Source organism: Theropithecus gelada, chromosome 6 (genome assembly GCF_003255815.1).
Source record: "Theropithecus gelada isolate Dixy chromosome 6, Tgel_1.0, whole genome shotgun sequence".
NCBI lineage: Eukaryota > Metazoa > Chordata > Mammalia > Primates > Cercopithecidae > Theropithecus > Theropithecus gelada.
This window is the reverse complement of record NC_037673.1, coordinates 16,726,402-16,741,819: the sequence shown is the minus strand read 5'-3', so window position 1 is coordinate 16,741,819 and position 15,418 is coordinate 16,726,402. Positions and strand designations below refer to the sequence as shown.

Below are 15,418 nucleotides of genomic sequence, written 5' to 3'. Positions count from 1 at the left end.
GTCTGCCTTATCTAATTCCATTTTTTCTAACGGTATCCCATCTTTTTTTGCATGGTTTAGATGCCAGACCAGTTTGACCAGGCAGTTGTGCTGAACCAGCTGCGGTACTCAGGGATGCTGGAGACTGTGAGAATCCGCAAAGCTGGGTATGCGGTCCGAAGACCCTTTCAGGACTTTTACAAAAGGCAAGAGGGAGCTGAATTGGATTCTCTTTCTTTTCAAAGGGATTGGAGAAAACAGGGAACCATCGCAGAAGGTGACCCTGTGTGTCTTTCCGTTGCAGGTATAAAGTGCTGATGAGGAATCTGGCTCTGCCTGAGGACGTCCGAGGGAAGTGCACGAGCCTGCTGCAGCTCTACGATGCCTCCAACAGCGAGTGGCAGCTGGGGAAGACGAAGGTATGATGCGGGAAAAGAGCAACTCCCACCGAATCCCCGACAGATCTCGGGGCGATGCTCACGGGGTTTAGGGTTCTGTGACACTGCTACACAATTGTTCTTTCACATTAGGAGGATACTCCTGTTGTCATGCCTACCATAACATTTTGTCTCCCGAACAGTTACTATTTTATTTGAAGTCCTTGACTTGTCAGGGATTCTGTTTCATTAGAGAACGCATTGAAACGTCTCATCCTAATTGTTGGTGTGTGTGTCTATTTGTTCAGGCAGTCAACAAATGTTGGCAGACAAGTAGCAGTGCTTTGGAAGTATGAGGCAGCCCCCAGTGTCTAAGAAACGATACCCCAGACCCTTCTAACTTTCTGTAATTCAAATATTGGCTTTTATCCCTGCAACCAGAGCAGTGAGGAGCAAAAAATCAGTAACCCGTCTGAAATCCTTTCAGTTGTCAAAAACTCAGTCCAGAAAGCGAAAAGGAAAATCTGCTTTTGAAGATGCTGTTGGGGCAGAGGCTCCTTAATCCCCTTTTCCAGATAGGAGCAGAGTAGGGGGCGGTCTGGCCTGAACATAAAAAATTAGTCATAAAATTTGTTGTATGACTTCTTCTTTCTGGATCAGGGAACTGCCAAGAACCTCGTTGGGCTTCCACTCTTGTTCCCCACCCACCTCCAGTGACTTGTCACATGGGAGAGACAGCAATGTGACTCGACACAGAAATGCAGGCAGCTGAGGACATGTGTGTCCTCGAAGAACGAATCCTCATTCCCAATCCTCCTGCCCTTACACACAGCAGTACAATGTCAGAAATATTTTAAAGCTTCCACTCGTAGTATGCTATTTTTAATTTAGGAGTTTCTTTGCTTTATAAAAAGAGGAAAGGAAAGAGGGAGGAAGCGGGGAGAGAGAGACGTATGTCTTGCGGTTTGACCAATGTGAGATTGATGACAAGTACTTAGGCATCACCTCCTGGCCATTCAGCAAGGAAGAGTCATGATGGACCTACCTCCCTGCTCTAGGGGAATGTTTTACTGGTGGGGGATTTAAGATATAAACACAAAATAGGGTAGAGATGGCATGCAGAGATAATCACATGAGCTAGCTATTGCTCTGCAGTACATTACTGCAAACTTCGTGGCTTTAACAACACACATTGATCATGTCATAGTATCTAAGGGTCTGAGCTGGGTCCTCTGATCAGGGTCCCCCAGGCCTGCAGTCCCTGTATCTTGTGGCTTTGTTCCTTTCTGGACCTCAGGGCGTCTTCCAGGCTCACTTGGTCATTGGCAAAATTCATTTTCCTGTGTTTTTGTAGGACTGAAGTCCCTGTTTTCTTTCTAGTTATTGACTGGGAACCACTCGCAGCTCCTAGAAGCCCCCAAAATTCCTTGCCACATGGCCCCCTCACGACATGGCAGCTCACTTCTTTCAGGCCAGCAGGATAGCCCCATGCTCCAGCTTAGGACGGAGTGTTGTATGATGTAATGTTCTCACGGAAGTGACATCCCATCACCTTTGCTGCAGTCTATGGCTAGAAGCAAGTCCCAGATTGCACCCTCACTCAGGAAGATTAAAGAGGTGTGTCACCCACTGGGAGGGTGTGCCCCCCTCAGGTGATAGGTCTGTCTGCCTGGAATCTTACTCTCCACGCCTTCTGTAGCCAACTTATCTTTAGGTCTTAGCTTGGATGTAGACTTTGAAAGGACTCCTTTTTGGACATTCCTCAGTGTACCCTACAGCTGGGGTAAGCCCCCTCCTCTGTTGTCCCAGGTCATCCTCTTCTTAGCCCTGATGTAGACTTCATGTGCTGTCCTGCTGTCTTGCTGTTGGCTTCTGTGCGATCACCCAGTAGAGCACGTAGAGCCGATTGTTCATTTTACACAGTGCTGAGCTTAATCAGTGTCTAGAAGTGCTGAAAAACTGTAAGAGATGACACAGGATGTCATACATTTATTTACTTAGGAAAACTTTCTGAAGAAAATGGCTCAAGTGGATCTCTTGGCAGTGTAATATAATCTGCTCTAATTTTGTTTAATCAAAAGAAATTGTAGGCCAGGCACAGTGGCTCACGCTTGTAACTCCAGCACTTTGGGAGGCTGAGGCAGAAGGATCGCTTGAGCCCAGGAGTCTTGAGACCAGCCTGGAAAACATAGCGAGACCTTTTCTCTACTAAAATTCAGAAAAATTAGCCAGGCGTGGTGGCATGTGCCTGTAGTCCCAGCTACTCGCGTGGCTAGGGTGCAAAGATTGCTAGAACCCAGGAGGTCAAGACTGCAGTGAGCCCTGATCATGCCACTGCACTGCAGCCTGGGCCACAGAGTGAGACCTTGTCTCAAAAACAAAAAAAAAATTGCATTCTCTATAAAGGAGTCACCTCACTGCCTTCTACAGTGGAGTGACATTAGAGACCATTAAAACTCACCCTGGCCATTAACAATCTCTTCTGGGCTCCAAGTAGTAATTCAACTTCACTTCATTATGGAAATCAGGCCCAAGGCAGGCTTTGGATGTAGTGTAGCATAGGGGACACAGAGACATGGGCGTTGTCCTCAGTTTGCTATTTTGGAAGATAAGATATTCACACAGTGGATGAATTAAATCATGCAGTACAGTCTTTTTAAAGGAGCAAGAAAACAGCTTCTTCAGGAGAGAGATCCCTATGGATTGAAATGATCAAGGAAGTGTTCAAGAAGAAGTTTTTAAAGAGGAGTTCAGTTTTAATCGGTGAAAAGTGGGGAGTAGAAGTTGGATGGAAGTGTATTTTTCCATAGATACGTTAGGAAGTAAATGTAAACATCAAAGGATTTGAATTGTGCCCTCTTGATAGCTTTGATCTTGACCAGTGTTTGATTTACGTGTTGGAGAGCAGGTGTTTTGGTGTCTTGCTGTCAGAAGGTCTTTGTATTTAAAGCCTCAAACCTCTAATGAACTTCTGGTCTTCTGGTAAAGGAATGTCTGCCATACACAACAGGTGAGTGTGGCCAGTGTCGAAGGCAGTGAATTAGACATGGCCCCACGTCTGAACTGGCTGGCTTATCTAAAACATGTTTGTTCTTGTAAGGCAAGCATTCTTACCTAGAGGACTGGGGAAGCATTACTAGGAATCGAGGCGGCCTGTCGGATGCTCCATGGCACAGCCCGTGGGGAGGAGATTGCAGTTTATTTCCCTGCTGAACAGCTGCGTTTACGGTGCCTGAGGTAGGCAGTTGGTCCCTCTCCTTCCTGGTTTTGGTTTTTCCCACTGCCTCAAAGATTCCTTAAGACTCAAGACTTTTACTTTTCTGACCCTCTGGACTTCAGTGTCAGACTTTTCTTCTTCAGTTCTATGTCAGTGAAGCCTGCGGGAGGTATTTTTATAAAGACAGTGTATTGGAATAACCCACAGGATCTTAAGCTACCTAAGAAGATAAAGGTGAAAAAGAGCCACGTGAAAGGGTTCCTGTTGGATATTGAGTGAAGTTCAGCCAAGCAGCGCCTGAGTGGGCACTGCCCTTTGCTCAGCTGCTTTGGTGCCTGCTTTGATGCCACATTCCCAGTCAGTAGGTTGTGCCAATTTGGTCTTGGCTGAGTCCTGGGAACATGGCAAGGTGACACAAGGGCTCACATAAACACTTTCTGTGTTAGTCTATTCTCACACTGCTAATAAAGACATAACTGAGACTGGGTAATTTATTAAAAAAAGAGGTTTGATGGACTCACAGTTCCACATGGCCGGGGAGGCCTCATGATCATGGCTGAAGATGAAGGAAGAGTAAAGGCACATCCTACATGGCAGCAGGCAAGAGAGCGTGTGCAGCGCACTGCAGCGCAACTCCCCTTTTTAAAACCATCAGATCTCGTGAGACTTACTATCATGAGGACAGCATGGGAAAGACCCACCCCCCATGATCCAATTACCTCCCACCAGGTCCCTCCCATGACACTTGGGAATTATGGGAGCTACAATTCAAGATGAGATTTGAGTGGGGACACAGCCAAACCTATCACTTTCCTTCTGTCATTGTCTAAATTCAGGGTTCATGTTCTTAATGAAACTGACAGGTCCCTAAAAGCATTCTCTCCATTTATTTGCCCTTTAGGTTGGTGAAGGAGAATGTAAATAAAGATGCGGAAGAATAATTTAATAGGCAGGGGAAGAAAGCTGTCTTTTTAAAAAATCTATTTATATATTTATTTTGAGAGCTGTCTTTTTAATGGACCGAAAACTAAAGCAAGTGTTTGATTCTGATTCTAACCAAGACATTTCTTTTGACTTCCAATGGTGGAGAAGACCTTTGTTCCTTCATAAAGGTTTTCACTTGTTCGTGTCATCGCTGTGTGGCTCATGAGAACTCACACTTTTATCTTTCGTCACCACCACCCCCTTCCCCAAGGTTTGGCTATTACTTTTCCTTTTAAGTGCTCCTAAGGGCAAAATCATTAGAGTAAGTTATGTAATACCAAACAAAAATCTCAAAGAGAAGTTGAAATACTTCCTTAAAGTCCAGTCTTGATGAAAACTGCTTTTGCTACATGGTTTTGATACGTACAGGGAATTCCGTATTTCTGAACATCTTTAACGAAGATCACATCCAACAAACTTTACAATTGTAGCTTCTGCACCAACAGAAGATATATATATATATATTCTCATATACATGAGTATGTATATGTATATATGAGTATATATGTGTATATATGAGTATGTATGTGTGTGTATATGTGTGTGAGTATATATGTATATATGTTGCTTTTTTTGAGACAGAGTCTCACTCTGAGTCTCACAGAGTCTTGGCTCACTGCAACCTCCGCCCCCCAGGTTCAAGCTATTCTTCTGCCTCAGCCTCCCAAGTCGTTGGGATTACAGGGACCTGCCACCATGCCTGGCTGATTTTTTGTATTTTTAGTAAAGGCAGGATTTCCCCGTATTGACCAGGCTGGTCTCCAACTCCTGACCTCAGGTGAACCACCTGCCTCGGCCTCCCGAAGTGCTGGGATTACTGGGGTCAGCCACTGCGCCTGGCCAACAGAATATATTAATCGTATTATAAGGAGAGGATTGTATGAAGAGCTTTCCTAGGAGAATGATGTGTGATGGAGTTTTACGCAGAGCAGGAATAGGTACAGCTGTGAGTCACAAGGTGCTGGGACTCTTTATTTGCTTTCGTGCCCAAATGTCATGGAGGACACAGAGCAGAGAACCTGGAAAAATGTGCCATTGGGAGAACATGATGCACCAGTTTAGGCCAGAATGACTCATGGAAGTATAAAGTCAAAAATTGTGGAGACACCAAAATGCATCTGTGTTGACTGTTAACAAAAAAACATGAAAATGTTTGATACTGGTTGTTTTAGGGAGTCATTCAAAATTTCTTATGCATGTATTACATCTGAAATGGCAAAATTAAAAGCTACTTTATCAAGAGAAGGTCCTGATATTTTCATATCTTCTCAAAAACTAGGAATTCTGATACAAAGTGCCAGTTACCTGACACACGTTTGATAAGCAGAGGATGAAAGTGTCCATTCTCAGAAATAGGCAAGCAAACAGCTCCAATTTATTTAGTCCCGGGTCTGCTGTGCTTGTGATAGCCGAACTGAGATGGAGCTGAAATAATTCAGTTCACATTTTAAACTCAGTTTTCAGAATTATGTTCTTAACGTCAATATTTTGAGTGCATTTAAGTTTTTGAAGCCAAGATACTCTGATTGTAATCACATAGCAGGCATAAAGAGAGGATTTCCACATGAAAGCAAAATAATGTTTTAGAAATTTCCTGACTTCCCTCCCTCCCTCTTTTCCTTCCTCTGCTTTCTGTATCTCTGAATCATATTACATAGACTCAATGTAGGGACCAATGCTGGTCCATGAACTATTTGTCCCAGCCCATGATGTGTTAAGTGTTTAGAAGCTTAGATAGCAATTTGGTAGTCCTCTTACGCCTGTTGAATCTAGTAACAATAACCATAAAAGGGACTTGTATTTTTATGCAGCATTTTTGTTTGTTTGTTTGTTTGTGTGGTTTTTTTTTTGTTTTTTTTGTTTTTTTTGTTTTTGAGACGGAGTCTTGCTCTGTCACCCAGGCTGGAGTGCAGTGGCCGGATCTCAGCTCACTGCAAGCTCTGCCTCCCGAGTTGACGCCATTCTCCTGCCTCAGCCTCCCGAGTAGCTGGGACTACAGGCGCCCGCCTCCTCGCCCGGCTAGTTTTTTGTATTTTTTAGTAGAGACGGGGTTTCACCGTGTAGGCCAGGATGGTCTCGATCTCCTGAGCTCGTGATCCGCCCGTCTCGGCCTCCCAAATGCTGGGATTACAGGCTTGAGCCACCGCGCCCGGCCACATTTTTGTTTTTCCTTGTGATATATCTTTATTGGATTTTGCAAGTGTTTTAGCCCCTGACAGGTGGAATCTTTAAAAACCACTATTCTAGAAAGCATGGCCATGTGGTGGAGCAAACTTAGAGAAAAAAGCCTTAACCCCAGAAGATACCTCAGACTCAGAAATGCCTTCCTTCTGCTGGCCACGTTCTTTGCGTCTGACATGTGACTCCCTCCTGAGCAGGTCTTTCTTCGAGAATCCTTGGAACAGAAACTGGAGAAACGGAGGGAGGAGGAAGTGAGCCATGCGGCCATGGTGATTCGGGCCCATGTCTTGGGCTTCTTGGCACGGTAAGAACCCCACGCTGAGGGGAGAAGGCAGTAAGCTCCATGAGGGGGTCCTTCCTTCCCAGTGTGTTGCAGTGGAGTGGCCTGAGGTTTTCTAATTGAGGGGAGCCTCAGGTCAGGCCTCCTAAGCAGCCACTCCCGAAACCTAGCTAGCCTGACCTGGGCAGCAAGTAGGAAAGGGAGCTCTGCACTTGTTGACATCTCAGGTAGAAAGAACAGTGACATCAGGGAACTCTACTGAGATCTATTTATTTATTTGATACAGGGTCTCACTCTGTCTCTGAGGCTAGAGTGCAGTGGCACGATCATGGCTCATTGCAGCCTTGACCTCCTGGGCTCAAGCAGTTCTCCCACCTCAGACTCCCAAGTAGTTGGGACTACAGGCACAAACCACCATGACTGGCTAATTAAAAAAAAAAAATTTTTTTTTAGAGATGGGTCGCTCCATGTTGCCCAGGAGGGTCTCAAACTCTCAAACTCCTGGGCTCATGGGATCCTCCCGGCTGACAACATGCTGGGATTACAGGTGTGAGCCACCGTGCCCAGCCTTCTACTGATATTTAATTTGTTTACCTACTTCCTCTGCATCAGGTCTTGAAGCCACAGCAGCTTGGCTGTTCATCTTGGTGTTACTATTTTGGCTATAGAGACTCATCCTCCAGCTGTTTGAGGAATGAGGTGACTTCTTTTGTTGTTGTTGTTGTTTTTTTGAGACAGAGTCTGGCTCTGTCTCCAGGCTGGAATACAATGGCACGATCGCTGCCCACTGCAACCTCCACCTCCCACGTTCAAGTGATTCTCCTGCCTCAGCCTCCCAAGTAGCTGGGACTATAGGTGTGTGCCACCACGCCCGGCTAAGTTTTGTATTTTTAGTGGGGATGGGGTTTCACGATGTTGACCAGGATGATCTCAATCTCTTGACCTTCGTGATCTGTCCGCCCGCCTCAGCCTCCCAAAGTGCTGGGATTACAGGCGTGAGCCACTGCACCTGGCCTGAGGCAACTTCTCTTCATGTGCATTTTAGTCCCATCCATTGTGCCTGTGAAATGCTACATGTTACATTTTCTGAAGTACAAAGCTGTCCTGCTGTGATGATTTTTTTTTTTATATGAACAGGAGAATATATCAGATCTCTTTGGGAACCTATTTACCCAACTTTCTGCCAAAACTACTTAAAATCAACATGAGGGGTTGGTTATGTGTTTATTTAGCCAAGATAGTGATAGGCTTCTTACTTTAGTTTTGTTTGTTAGTATTTCTTTCTTTTTCTTCTGTTTTGTTTTGACCAAAGGGGCCTCCTTGTTCTCTCCAGTTTCCATAATGAGACTATCATTCTGAAACTGGGTCCTCTTTTGTCTTGCAGCCTTGATGTGAGCTCATTTGAATAGCGCAAAGCCTCATTACTTCAATGCTGATTCCCTTGTTTTCTTTCATTTTCAGAAAACAATACAGAAAGGTCCTTTATTGTGTGGTGATAATACAGAAGAATTACAGAGCATTCCTTCTGAGGAGGAGATTTTTGCACCTGAAAAAGGCAGCCATAGTTTTCCAGAAGCAACTCAGAGGTCAGATTGCTCGTCGAGTTTACAGACAATTGCTGGCAGAGAAAAGGGAGCAAGAAGAAAAGAAGAAACAGGAAGAGGAAGAAAAGAAGAAACGGGAGGAAGAGGAAAGGTACAGTACCTTTCTTGCTGGGATGAAACAAAAGGATACATTTTGAGTGCTATGCTTGGTGTCCGTGCAGCCAGAAATCCCAGCAGATGCCCCAGAACCTACAATTTGAAACAGTAACTCTTGGTGGCTAGAATATAAAATTCCTTGGCAGCATGAAAGACCCAGTTCTGTGAATATTTTTAGTCATACGCAGAATAAGTCCATGGCCAGAGGAAGGGGCTCTGTCTTTCAAGCTTTCTGTCTTTGGCAAAGCTGTTTTAAAAAGGTAGATCTCTCTGAAAAGTGGTTCTAGGGTTATTGTTGTTGATTTTCACTTTTTCTTTACTATTTTTAGAGAAAGAGAGAGACAGCGAAGAGAAGCCGAGCTCCGCGCCCAGCAGGTAATGAGTGCAGTGACGACTTAGCCTCTCGTGTTTCTACTTCCCACTTCTAACGCTTGGACTCTAGGATTCAAAACCGAATTAAAGTAGAAAGACAATAGGAAGGCCAATTTAAGAGGATGTGTGTATGATGCAGTTTCTGACCCGTTACAGTTGGGTAAAGCGTAGTGAATGGCTGAGGGTTTAGTGTGCATCACAAGAGTATAATTTCTCTAAATCAGTATAACCAGCGTGTTAGTTTGCTAGGCCTACCACGACCAAAGACCACAGACCGGTGGATTAAACAGTGGAAACTGATTTTCTCCCAGCTCTGGAGGCCGGAACTGCAAGATCAAGGTATCCTTAGGTTTGATTTCTTCTGAGGCCCCTCCCCTTGGCTTGCCGGTGGCCGTTCCAGTGTGTCTTCACGCAGCCTTTTTGCTCTGTGTGACCCAGTCTCCTGTTCCCAAAAGGACACCAGTCAGCTTGGATTAGGGCCCACCCTAGTGACCTCATTTTAACTTAGTCACCTCTTTAAAAGCCGTATCTCCAAATGCAGTCACATTCTGCAGTATTGAGGGTTAGGACTTCAACCTATAGACTTTATGGGGACACAGTCCAACTCGTAATGACCACATTTCATCCTGGTTGCAAAGCCGGAGCTATGCTTGGACTTTTGTACAGAAGCCTTCTGAAATCTCCCTTCTACTTCTGCTCAGGAAGAAGAAACGAGGAAGCAGCAAGAACTCGAAGCCTTGCAGAAGAGCCGGAAGGAAGCTGAACTGACCCGTGAACTGGAGAAACAGAAGGAAAACAAGCAGGTGGAAGAGATCCTCCGTCTGGAGAAAGAAATCGAGGACCTGCAGCGCATGAAGGAGCAGCAGGAGCTGTCGCTGACCGAGGCCTCCCTGCAGAAGCTGCAGCAGCGGCGGGACCAGGAGCTCCGCAGGCTGGAGGAGGAAGCGTGCAGGGCGGCCCAGGAGTTCCTCGAGTCCCTCAATTTCGATGAGATCGACGAGTGTGTCCGGAATATCGAGCGGTCCTTGTCTGTGGGAAGCGAATTTTCCAGCGAGCTGGCCGAGAGTGCATGCGAGGAGAAGCCCAACTTCAACTTCAGCCAGCCCTACCCAGAGGAGGAGGTCGACGAGGGCTTCGAAGCCGACGATGACGCCTTCAAGGACTCCCCCAACCCCAGTGAGCACGGCCACTCAGACCAGCGAACGAGTGGCATCCGGACCAGCGACGACTCTTCAGAGGAGGACCCCTACATGAATGACACAGTGGTGCCCACCAGCCCCAGCGCGGACAGCACAGTGCTGCTCACCCCGTCAGCGCAGGACTCCGGGAGCCTGCACAATTCCTCCAGCGGCGAGTCCACCTACTGCATGCCCCAGAATGCTGGGGACCTCCCCTCCCCAGATGGCGACTACGACTACGACCAGGATGACTATGAGGATGGTGCCATCACTTCCGGCAGCAGCGTGACCTTCTCCAACTCCTACGGCAGCCAGTGGTCCCCCGACTACCGCTGCTCTATGGGGACCTACAACAGCTCGGGTGCCTACCGGTTCAGCTCTGAGGGGGCACAGTCCTCAGTGAGTACCTACCTGGCATGTTCCAGTGAAATGGGTGGCCGGGAACAATGGGATCACTTGGACACAGGAAGGGGAGCATCACACAATGGGTCCTATTGTGGGGAGAGGGTAGGGGGAAGGGATAGCATTAGGAGATATACCTAATGTAAATGACGAGTTAATGGGTGCAGCACACCAACATGGCACATGTATAGATAGGTAACAAACCTGCACGTTGTGCACATGTACCCTAGAACTTAAAGTATAATAAAAAATAAATAAAAATAAAAAAAGAAATGGGTGGCCGGTCACACCCACCCCTGTGGCATCCTCAAGTTGAATGAAGATACCCATAGGATATCGGTGCAAAGATTGCAGAGTCGTGGTCTTAGAGATCATCTTAAACCTTTTTCTTATTCCATAAGCCAACTGCATTTGTAAGTGGAATTGTGATGTGCCTGTTTCAGGTTTCGCACAAAGCCCCAGAGCTGAACTATGGGCCCAAGACCTGGGAAAACTGGCTATTATTTATTTATTTGTGGTGTTGTTATTGTTGTTGTTTTTGAGATGGAGTCTTGCTCTGTTGCCCAGGCTGCAGTGCATTGGCACAATCTCGGCTCACTGCAATCCCCCCTTCATGGGTTCAAGCTATTCTCCTGTCTCAGTCTCCTGAGTAGCTGGGATTACAGGTGCCTGCCAGCACACCCAGCTAATGTTTGTATTTTTAGTAGAGATGGGGTTTTACCATGTTGGCCAGGCTGATCTTGAACTCCTGACCTCAGGTGATCCACCTGCCTCGGACCCCCAAAGTGCTGGGATTACAGGCGTGAGGCACCGTGCCCGGTCGGAAACTGTCTTTTTAAATGGAACTTCTGTTTATTTTATTTTATTTCTTCCTTCCCTTTTTTTACAATTTGAATGGAACTTTTTTAGCTTTGCCATGCTGCGTTAGGAAATAAGACACACCCTAAACTGGAACAAGACTTGCCGGGGATGAACTGGCAAACTTTCCTTCCAGTAACTTCACAATCCAAACCACACGGTGTTACTTCTTATAGCGGGTATAAAGGAAGAAGCTGCAGGGCTTAAATGTACTCTTTCCAGTTTCTGCATTTATCTGTAGTTTACTTTTATTTTGTCGCTTTGGTCATGCATTGAATGTTCTCTTGACTTTCAAAGGTTTGAAAATGTATTTAAGATAGTAATTCAAAAGGGGTTAACTTTTGCATGGTTTGATTCAAATTATAGCCTTAAAAAGCATTGTTAATTTTAGGGCAGATAGCCTTTGGATTCAAGTATATCTTGTCTTTCACGTATCAATTCAACTGACCATTTGACCTTAAAAGTTGATATTTTTAATTCTGAATTATTGGTGTGCTACCGTAAATCAGGCGTATTGCTTGTCAGTTATTTTTTCTTCATTCTTTTTTCTTCTTGTTTTTGAGACGGAGTCTCGCTCTGTCGCCCAGGCTGGAGTGCAGTGGCGCGATCTCGGCTCACTGCAGTCACTGCCTCCTGGTTTCGAGTGATTCTCCTGCCTCAGCCTCTCGAGTAGCTGTATTTTTTTATTTTTTCAATGATGATCCATGCTGGGTGTTTTAGTGGTTTGCTTTGTGGCCTTTTCCCTCACCACTGGCTTCTCTCTCTCTCGGTCCAGTTTGAAGACAGTGAAGAGGACTTTGACTCCAGGTTTGATACAGACGATGAGCTGTCGTACCGGCGTGACTCTGTGTACAGCTGTGTCACTCTGCCATATTTCCACAGCTTTCTGTACATGAAAGGTATGACTGCAGCTGCCATGGAGTCTGGGTTAGCGGGAGAGCGAGGTGCTATTTTATCCCGGCTGATGGATGGGGATGGTAAATAACGGAGGTGTTATTGTATCTGGGCTGATGGATGGGGACTGGGAAAGTCATTCTACCTACCCTTACGTTGGTGTTGGGCCACCTAGATGCATGCAGGGACGCCTCGTCATGTTGGTGTGACGTGGGTGGTGTGGTCCTACCCGCGTGAACACAGTCGTGACTCCCCTGGTTTGGTGCAGAGTGGCAGCACAAAGCATTTGCAACCACTGCCTCCATTATCAGTCCTTCTGCCCTCTGTCTCTCCCCGTCTCTTTTTCCTTTCTTAGCTCTTTGTTCATTCTTCTATTTTCTCTCCCTCTCTCCCCAACTTTCTCTTTCACTGTCTTCCTCTCTGTCTCAGTCTCATTGCTCTCTCTCTCACATATACAGACATACAAACCAATGTGTGTGTTGCTGCTGCTGCTGGAATTGGTGGAGACCCATTCTAATGATAAACTGCATGTTCTCTCCTGCCAGGGATATTAGAGAGTCTAGAAGGATGTGCTATATATGGGGGAAAGTGAAGAGCTCACTGAGGGCCACAGCTCGCTTGAATTGCTCACCATACGTACTTCATGATGAGCATTTGCATTGTATGCTTTGATTGTTATTAACCTTTGAATATACTTTGCTAAACCTTAACACCTAGAGGCCTTGAGGTACATTCCTTTTGGAAAATTATTTAGTATTTATTTATTTATTTATTTATTTATTTAAGACAGGGTCTTGCTCTGTTACCCAAGCTAGAGGGCCCTGGTGTGGTCACGGCTTACTGCAGCCTCAAACTCAGGCTCAAGCCGTCTTCCCACCTCAACCTTCATAGAAGCTAGGACTGCAGGCGCACACCATCATGCCAGCCTAATTTTTTCTAGAGATGGAATCTCACTATGTTGCCCAGGCTGGTCTCCAACTCTTGACCTCAAGCAATGGGCCTCCCAAAGTGCAGGAATTGTAGGCATGAGCCACCATGCCTGGCCAGAAAATTATTTAATTGGGATCTTGTGTTTATGCTTTATTCCTGTTCTTGACTGTGACTTGGAACTCAGTGACAGGGATAATAAGAAACCATAATCATCACCAGTTTTTGGCAGGAGTTTTACATGGATGGTTAAAAAGAAGGGACCGTCCTGTTTCTCGCATGGACCTAGACTGGAGAGGGAAGAGAGTTGAGAACGTGGGGATGGGCAGGGATATGAGAACCTTCCTCCCTAGGTCTCCTCTTCCTGCTTTCTCCCATCTTTGATTTTTAAATTTGTCTTCTCCCTCCCTTTTCTTCACTTTCCTTTTTACTGCCGTCTTTCTTCATTTACGTTTACGTTTTCTTTTTTTCGTCTTCCCCACCATGAAAACCATTTTTTTTTTTTAGACAGGATCTTGCTCTGTTGCCCAGGCTGGAGTGCAATGGCACTGCACTCGTGGGTTCAAGTGATTCTCCTGCCTCAGCCTCCTGAGTAGCTGGGATTACAGACATGCACCAACAGTCGGCTAATTTTTGTATTTTTAGTAGAGACAGGGTTTCACCATGTCGGCCAGGCTGGTCTCGAACTCCTGACCTTGTGATCTGCCCACCTCAGCCTCCCACAGTGCTGGGATTACCGGAGTGAGCCACTATGCCCAGCCATGAAAACTCTTTTATTCCGTTTTCCCTTCTTTCTTCCTGTGCTTCTCTATTAGCTTCTTTACCTTTTCTTCCATGTCTTTTTCTTTTGTTGTCTTTAATATTTTTTTTTTCTGTTTTCTTCACTTGCAGCTTTGTTGGATTCCTTTTTTGCTTCACCTGCTCCTTTTAGAAAACATGGGTCTAGTGACAACTGTCAGTCATTTGCCTTTCGGAGTTCTGCCATCTTCAGCTTTGGAGCCTCACAGTGCTCATGAAACCCCCAGAAGGTTTGATTAGGGGAGACTTTTCTGTTGTCCAGAATCACTGGTTGATGTGGACTTCAGTAGGACTGTTGGAATGAAAAACAGAGAGGATGATGTAGCCAGCACTGGAACATCTGACAAAGGAAAAAATGTCATCGCAAATCAGAACCTAATGATCCAACAAGTATTTAATCATAGCATCTTAAGATTTTCTCAGTTAGAAATTATCTTAACTGTTTTTTACTAACATATAATTCCCATTCCTCAGTTTTTAATTCCCTAAGTTAATTTGAAAATTCTCTTCAATATTCCTCTTATTTTTAATTTGTGGCATTGATTTTTTTTTTTTTTTTAGACAGAGTCTCGCTCTGTTGCCCAGGTTGGAGTGCAATGGTATGATCTTGGCTCACCACAACCGCCGCCTCCCAGTTTCAAGCCATTCTTCTGGCTCAGCCTCCTGAGTAACTGGGATTACAGGCACGCACCACCACGCCTGACTAATTTTTGTGTTTTGAGTAGAGACAGGGTTTCACCATGTTGGCCAGGCTGGTCTTGAACTCTTAGCCTTGTGATCCACCCACCTCAGCCTCCCAAAGTGCTGGGATTATAGGCGTGAGACACCACGCCCGGCAACATTGATTTATTATACAGTTACTGGATTAAAACCAGTAAGAGTAGGAAAAAAGTAAAGACACATTCAAAGTATTAAAATCAGGGTCAAAGAAGTTAAGTGGGTGAGTTTTCAGCATCTCTTAATAAAGCTACTGTGTAAATGCAGCATCATTTAATATTTAATAAAACTCTTAATTAAAACAGAGCCAAAAAGTTTCAGAGCAACCAATGAATGAGAAAGAAAATCTAATCACCAGTTTATATTTTATGGGCATACATGAGTTTTCACAACCAAATAACCCACTAAAGGTGTTTGCAATTGGGAAATTATAGCATTAAATAGATTATCTAAATGATGAATTTTCAAGAGACGGCCTGGAATTGCAAAGGGAGGGCCAAGAGTGAGTGCTATCGATAACAGAATGACAGATTAAATAAACTAATGGTGAGGGC

At 45.3% G+C, this 15,418-nt stretch overlaps 1 protein-coding gene across 2 annotated transcripts in view; it reads left to right on the top strand.

Annotated features, from left to right (window-relative positions):
- Nucleotides 1-15,418, top strand: part of MYO10 (myosin X) — a 276,883-nt gene that overhangs the window by 231,180 nt on the left and 30,285 nt on the right. For both annotated transcript variants that reach the window (XM_025387276.1, XM_025387279.1), the window contains exons 20-26: nt 61-185; nt 284-398; nt 6,936-7,042; nt 8,480-8,713; nt 9,048-9,093; nt 9,792-10,667; nt 12,304-12,427. In XM_025387276.1, coding sequence (XP_025243061.1) covers nt 61-185; nt 284-398; nt 6,936-7,042; nt 8,480-8,713; nt 9,048-9,093; nt 9,792-10,667; nt 12,304-12,427 — 1,627 coding nt within the window. The remainder of the gene's footprint in view (nt 1-60; nt 186-283; nt 399-6,935; nt 7,043-8,479; nt 8,714-9,047; nt 9,094-9,791; nt 10,668-12,303; nt 12,428-15,418) is intronic.